Below are 7,530 nucleotides of genomic sequence, written 5' to 3'. Positions count from 1 at the left end.
CATACGCGGGTTGGAACCTCGTACCCCAAGCGTGTAAAACACAAGTTTTACCAACTCGGCAATCGTACTTTGCTACCGACATTTGAAAAATTTAGGTATTTAAGCTAATTCAAATTTCAAAGTTATTTTTCTCGACTTTAAAGAAGCAAACAAATTTAAATAAGTTTAACTTTCTATGATATATTAATTTTAATTTATATAATATTTATGAAAATCTATACTCCCCTTGTCAGGTATTTTAAAATAAAATAAAATACAAAACCCAGAATTTTAACACAAAAATAGCAAATTTTTGAATACGGTAGTCATTTTTACCATGAAGACAAATCCAGAGGTCAAATTTTTTTTTTTAAATTAAAGTATATTATATAAGCTTTAATTTAAGATATATATAAAAGTGTCAGTATTTCCGGAATACTTTCAAAAATTAAATTGAAAATATCTTAGTAACAATACGCATGTTTAAAGTTTTGACCCCCCTTGTTAAAGGGGTATGATCCGATTTACAAAAAAAGCGTGCCAGATGAAAGGGGTATATAAATATTTATTATAAAAAAATAATAATATTGATCCATACATTTTTCCAAAAGTTATATAAAATATAAATTAAATAATATAACATATAAAATCGAGATTTTTTTCACGGAAATCGTACGTTTTTCTTTAACTTTGATGTCCGTTTTCACCACGAAGACAAGTCCAGAGGTCAAATTTTTTTTTTTCAAATTAAAGTATATTACATAAGCTTTAATTTAAGATATATATAAAAGTGTCAGTCTTTCCGGAACATTTTCAAAAGTTAAGTTGAAAAAGTTCTACTTTCTATACGCATTTTAAAAGGTTTGCACCCCCCCTGTATAAAGGGAAATGGTCCGATTTTAAAAAAAAGTATGTCGAATGAAAGAAGTATATATAAAGTATTTATCATTAAAGAATAAAGTTGATTCATGCATTTTTTAAAAAGTTATAGCAACATAATGTTAAAAAATGTAAAATATAATATCAAGAATTTTTTCACAAAAATAGCATATTTTTGCATACGGTAGTCATTTTCACCATGAAGACAAGTCCAGAGGTCAAATTTTTTTTTTTCAAATTAAAGTATATTACATTAGCTTTAATTTAAGGTATATATAAAATTGTCAGTCTTTCCGGAACATTTTCAAAAGTTAAGTTGAAAAAGTTAATTTTTTGTAAAAAAGTTACCATTTTGAAACCCCATCCTTTGGGCTGTTAAAGGGTCAAATGTTCACAAAAATATATAAAATGATAGGTAATTATCTAAGGTATCTATAAAAAAAAAAATTATATTGATTCGGTCATTTTTAAAAAAGTTATGGCAATTTTAAGTAAAAAAAATTGAAAAAATATCGAAAATTAGCGATTTTTAAATTTGTAATTTTTTGGGGGATTTCCCCCGTTTACGGGGAACGAGGGAATTTTTTTCAATTTTTGAGGGTAATGTCTTCGACTAGATACGATTTGTGATCTTTTGACATATTGTTCATCAAAATCGGTCCAGCGAGAGCTGAGATTGAGCGTTCACAGACACAAAAAAAAAAATAAAAAAAAAAAAAAAAAAAAAAAAAAACACATCATAGTAAAATTAATACCTTCTCAGCTTCGCATCGAAGCTAAAACTTTGTCTTCTTGCATGATAATCTTATTAAACTAAATTATTTTATTCCAGTAACGTTATGGTATTTACGTATTTAACACTGTATATAACATTTTTTTATTTTTAAAATTATATAATGTACACCGTCTACCCTAATGGGCTTATAAAACTTAACTAAATTTAATTTTACTAATTTTTTATAAATAACAAATATACCCCTAAATCTACCAAAAAAGGACTGCAATCTATAAATAATTTGTTATAGTGATAATAATAATTGTATAATATTACGATTTTCAAACTATCAAATAAATAATTCTATTGCACCTTCTTTGGGATGGTCATCATCATTGGTATGATCTCTTCTGAATTTGCCATAATCACATACCATTAAGTATACACTTCTACTTGGAGACATATTTACAAGTTGGGTTTTTGGGTTTAACCTACAGAACTTTGAATAGAACTAAAAAAGTAATTTTTTCATCGGATAATAATGGCGTATCATCAAACCACCATAGCTTGAAAATTCTTTGAAATTTTGTTTAATGTTTTAGTTTTTCTAAGGATGTATCTCCATTAAAACTAATTACGTATAATAAATATATACAGTAGCGCTCAAAAGTATTTTGACAAATTAGTTTAGGCCATTAGAAGGCGTAGCCTGCAAGATAATAAGTAGCAGACTATTTTCTAGGGTAGAGCACAGCAGGGTGCAGCTGTTATCTTTTGGAAAAAACCCTGACGATGTGGGCACAGGTTAAAAGGTCCGTTTTTTCTAAATTTAGCGCTCAAAAGTATTTTGACAGGTATATTTGTTAGCGCTAACACCTATTTTATTTTGTGATTATTTTGTTTGGCTGTGTGTTGCCGTTTGTTTACATTGTGCGGAACCTTCTAACTAAAATGCCGAAAGTTAAAGAGTATTCTACTGATCTTAAAGAGGNTTAAGTAATTCGTTTTTTCTTCTTTAATTTTATTGAAATTATTTATGTTATCATTTTTTTTATTAAATATCAATTTTGTGTTAAGAATTACAGACTTTAAAATGGCAAGGAATTGCTAAATATTTTAAAATTGTTAAAAGTATCTCAAATGAAATAATTATACCTATTTAATAACATCAATAAATATATGTATGTGTATTTAACATTTGTATGTTTCTATTATTAATTTTTAATTATTTCTAACAAATTATGTGTCTATAATGATACATAATTATAATATAAATATTATTTTTTTGTATTAATATTAATGTTAATATAATTAATTGGTAACATTGAAGTAGGTTGACATTTCCAAAACACTGTTCCTTAAAAGCTTAAGTTATATAATAAAATCTTAAGGCATTTTTATTCATTTATGAGTATAATAATAAGTTAATTTTTGTAAAAATTATTGAAGACTTATTTATTTATTTTGTATAAAGTCAACCATGCATTTATGACATTCCATTTGCATTGGGTGATCTTGCATAAGCTGAAGGATACGCCTTGAAAAATATCTACACAAGGGTGCTTTGCTACAAAGTTCATGAGAACCAAGTATAAATCTTTCTTCGCAATCCGAATTTTCAGACTCCTAAAAAAACCAAGTAAAATTAAACTTTTTTACATTCAATTATTTTATTTAATTAACTTACACAAGAACGACAAACACGATATAAAGTACATAAAGGTAACAACAAGTCTCCAGCCGATCCTCCTATTTCTAAACAATCTTGTGTTATTTGCAAAAGTTGTGAACATTCCTTAGGCTCAACTAAAATATAAAACAATTTTCAGTAATTAGGATATTAAAATATAATAGTAATAATTAAATCTGTGTCCCTAGTGTAATAGTTAACATTTAGTTTTAAAACAATATAATTTTAATATAAAAAAATATGAGTTATCGAAAGTAATTTTAATAATATTTGAAGAATATTTTATTTTTTTCAATTATAAGAGCTATGTTTTTGCTATTATCGAATTAGTATTTAAGTTAATAATGTGTTAGAAGTAGTTACAAATTAATTTAAATAACTAATAAATATTGCTTTATTTTTTTTTAATAATAAGTAAACAATATTAGTTTTGAAATACTTACCATCCAATTGTTGGGCCATATTTTCCAATGATTCAATGGGCTGAGTACGATTTTCTGCTAAAATTACTCCATTTTGATTTTCATTGTATTTTTCTTTAAATTTTTCAAAATGATGTATTATAATTTAAAAATTTTATCAACATAATACATTTTATTTAATTTTTTGCCAATATTAAAAATTCAATTAAACGATTAATAAACTTTACATTAGACCTCTAACATATTTCTTAGGTGACAAGTCTAATAGAATTAAATGAACAAATAATAATTTACCTTTTACATTGTTATTTTCTTGTCTTAGTTTTTCTATACTATATGCTTTATTTAAATTTTCAAATACTTGATTTTTAACATTGTTGACTTTTTCGGGATCATTAATACCTTGGTTAGCTCCTGTGTATTTCAATGTATCATCAATTAAAGCATCTTCTAACCACATTAGTTTATCTTCTTTTAGAGGCCATTCTTTTTCTTGGTATGGAGTTTCTAGCAATCGATCTTTTATTTGTCTTCCTTTTTCAAATGTATGTTTGATAGGATTTACTTGGCTGCTTGGATCATTCTCATTGACATACGCTTGCATATATTGGGTTAAGATTGCATCATTATCTGGCATGTTCCTTACAGATTTTTTCCTAGAAAAATTTACTTGTTCATTAATTGAAAAAATCATGAGAATACAGTATTAATATTAATATAAAATGTATTACATACTTTCGATCAAATCCAAAGTAATTACTCCAATCTATAGACTTTTTTTTTACGTCTATTTTACTATTGGCTTCATTGAATTTATCTAAATTTATAATTGTAGCATTTAAAACTTTAACAGTTGATATTCCAGTAGGAACTTGGGTAATTGTTTCATTGTTTTGCTGTCCTGAACCAAGGAAAATGTTAGTGAGTTCTGCTTCTATTTTAGGATCTGTGTGTGTATCATTCAATGCAATATTTTTCTTCGATCTTTTTGTTATTCTGGGTTTTACTTTCAACCATTTATTAATATGATGTTTATTTTTTCTAGAAGGATATCTTGGTATGAATAGAAATTGCTTTTCTACTGATCTTCCTAATTTACTATAGTTAGGATCGTACAAAGAACGATATTCATCAGGTGCATCGCGTTTCTCGTCATAATTAGATCTGACAAAATTTTCCAAATCCTCATCAGACAAGTCTTGTACATTTTCTTCTAAATATTTATTTAAAAGCGAGTTTAAAGTGTACAAATAATTGTCTTGGTCTTCCATATTATTCGCGTCTGTATTATCTTGTAAATTGTTTAGAGATTCTTTATATCGTTCACGAAATGCAGATGGTATAGTAAATCTTTCATACTTTAACTGTTGTAAATTTTCAGGCACATCTGCAGAATCTTCTCTTTCACGGAATATCGATTTTTTGTTTAGTTGTTTTGGTTTATTGTTGCTTTTTTCTCTGGATAAATAGTTCAATACTTTCTCAACCATTTCGCCTTTAGATATTTGATTAGAAGATGATGCTTGATCAAATACATTTTCTAAATTCCTTAAGTTTTTTTGATAACCATAGCCTATATCTTCTGGCTGCCCATCCCCTATAAAAAATATTCAAACCAAAATTAAAGGACATACAGAGTAATCGGTTTATTATAAACCATTCCATTACCTGAAAAATAAATACTATATTACAAAAAAAAAATCGATTTCTTTTAGTTATATATATTTCTTGATTTATTACTTTTTAGGATCATCCCTTTTAACTTGAAGGGGTGTAAACTTTATTTTTTTATGGTAACATATATATTAAATTAACTTATAAAATAGGAATTGATCTAATTAAGAAAATGACTGGACGATAATAACTTTTAAACTAGTGTTTCAGAAGTTAACAACAATTTAAAGTAATGACTGGAGGTGTGAATAGGATACTGCTATTATTATCATTAGTCATTACCCGACTGTATTTTTCGTCCTGCCTAAGTATATAAATGTAAAAAAACTTCCGAAATACTGATCCAAAAGTTCTAATCGACTAGCCATTTTTTTAATTAGATTATTTTCTATCATATAAACTAGTGGAATATGTATGTTGCCATTTGAAAAAAAAATTGCCACCCTTTTAAGTTATATGGGATCATTATAAAAAGTTGTTATTAACTGATAAATTAAAAAATATATGTAACTAAAAGAAATTAAGTTTTTTTTTCAAATATTGTATTTTGGGAGTAATCGAGTGGTTTATGATAAACTGATCACTCTGTATAGTATTTGATGTAGCGCAATTAGAAGGAGAAAGGGTTAGAGGGGTTACAGTGTTCTCAAAATGTATAATACGAACATTAACGAATCTTTTATGAACTGTTAAAAATTAAATTTGCTTGAAGTAATGTAATATGAGCTCACATATAGATATTTATACTAACGTAGTTAAAACTGACGATGGGAAATAAATAATAATCTTTTAAAAATTAAAATCCAGATATAATATGTATTAATTGTATTACCTGGGTTTAAGTAAACTACACTTGATGGTGTTTCTTCTATTTTGTCTGAGATTACTTTTAATGCAGCTAATAAACTATTATCAGAACTTTGTACTCTTAACACTCCCATATTGACTAAAATTGAAACTAAAATAAAATTTTTCCAACACCATATTTGCCTTAAGTTACTCATTTTATTTTTATAAATTAACAATAAACTTTTTTTTTTAACCACTATAAGATTACGTGTGGTCGGAAAATGAAAGGGAACAGCGTTACAGGTGGTGGTTGCCAGGCAATGAGAGCTGCGCACTAAGTAATGAGGATCAATAATGTCTCTCTGTACCCTGAATGGGGGGAGCCAGGAGTATGAACATTTCTTTTTAATATTTCTTTCAAAGATAACAAACTCGAACATTTTTAATTAAAACTTAAAGTTGTTAAACAAAAGATCACATAAATGAAAATTTTTTTTTGTAAAATTACAGTTGATGTTTATTTTATCGCAAAATAAGCCATAGGTACCATGGTCCTAATCTATTTTTTGCTAGTGTATCTATAGACTAAAATATTTTTTAACTTCAATGTGAAGTTGAAAAGGTATTAATTTTACTGATATGTTTTTTTTTGTACCTGTTACCACTTTTTCTCAGCTCTCACCGAACCAATTTCTTTCAACGATACGTCAGATCACAAATTGTATTTAGTCGAAGATAATTGAAAAAATTTCCCTTGTTCCCCGTAAATGGGGGAATTCTCCAAACAAATTACAAAATTAAAAATCGTTAATTTTCGCACATTTTCAATTTTTTTTATTAAAATGTTCTGGAAGCATTACGTTCTATAAACATATGTTAAATTAAAGCTTATGCTATATATTATAAGTTGACAAAAAAAACTGTCCCGACATCTATCTTCTATGTGCAAATGGCCATCAAAGTTGAACAAATTTATTAAATATTTATTCATATATTACACTTAAATATCATAACATTTGTAATCAGGATATAAATAAAGAAATAATTCATTTTTCAATTGGACAAATCCATCAATTTCTTAACATTAAATATTATCTAAATATTTGCATCGAAGCGCTTCTTTATTAAAAAAAAATTGTTATACATTTTCTAATTTTAACTTTTTATCTTTTAGCTTCGATGCGAAGCTGAGAAGGTATTAATTTTACCATGATGTGTTTATTTTTTTTTTTTTATTTTTTTAGCTTCGATGCGAAGCTGAGAAGGTATTAATTTTACCATGATGTGTTTATTTTTTTTTTTTTATTTTTTTAGCTTCGATGCGAAGCTGAGAAGGTATTAATTTTACCATGATGTGTTTATTTTTTTTTTTTTTTTTTTTT

At 26.4% G+C, this 7,530-nt stretch overlaps 1 protein-coding gene across 2 annotated transcripts; it reads right to left on the bottom strand.

The window, feature by feature from the left end:
* Nucleotides 1-3,012: 3,012 nt before the first annotated feature.
* Nucleotides 3,013-6,441, bottom strand: LOC126904671 (uncharacterized). Of its 2 annotated transcripts, none has more exons than XM_050683887.1 (6): nt 6,192-6,441; nt 4,421-5,282; nt 3,980-4,341; nt 3,707-3,799; nt 3,261-3,379; nt 3,013-3,199 (listed from the first exon to the last, which is right to left on the bottom strand). In XM_050683887.1, the coding sequence occupies exons 1-6, from the start codon at nt 6,361-6,363 to the stop codon at nt 3,029-3,031; spliced, it is 1,779 nt and encodes a 592-aa protein (XP_050539844.1). In that variant the 5' UTR covers nt 6,364-6,441; the 3' UTR covers nt 3,013-3,028. The 2 variants fall into 2 exon arrangements, with proteins under 2 accessions (XP_050539844.1, XP_050539845.1); XM_050683888.1 differs by having other exon boundaries at nt 4,088-4,341.
* Nucleotides 6,442-7,530: the final 1,089 nt, after the last annotated feature.

The sequence above is a fragment of the Daktulosphaira vitifoliae genome, unplaced genomic scaffold (assembly GCF_025091365.1).
Source record: "Daktulosphaira vitifoliae isolate Bord-2020 unplaced genomic scaffold, ASM2509136v1 Scaffold_4, whole genome shotgun sequence".
NCBI classification, from domain to species: Eukaryota; Metazoa; Arthropoda; class Insecta; order Hemiptera; family Phylloxeridae; genus Daktulosphaira; species Daktulosphaira vitifoliae.
Note: the sequence above shows the minus strand (reverse complement) of the source record. Positions and strands in the feature narration are given on the sequence as shown.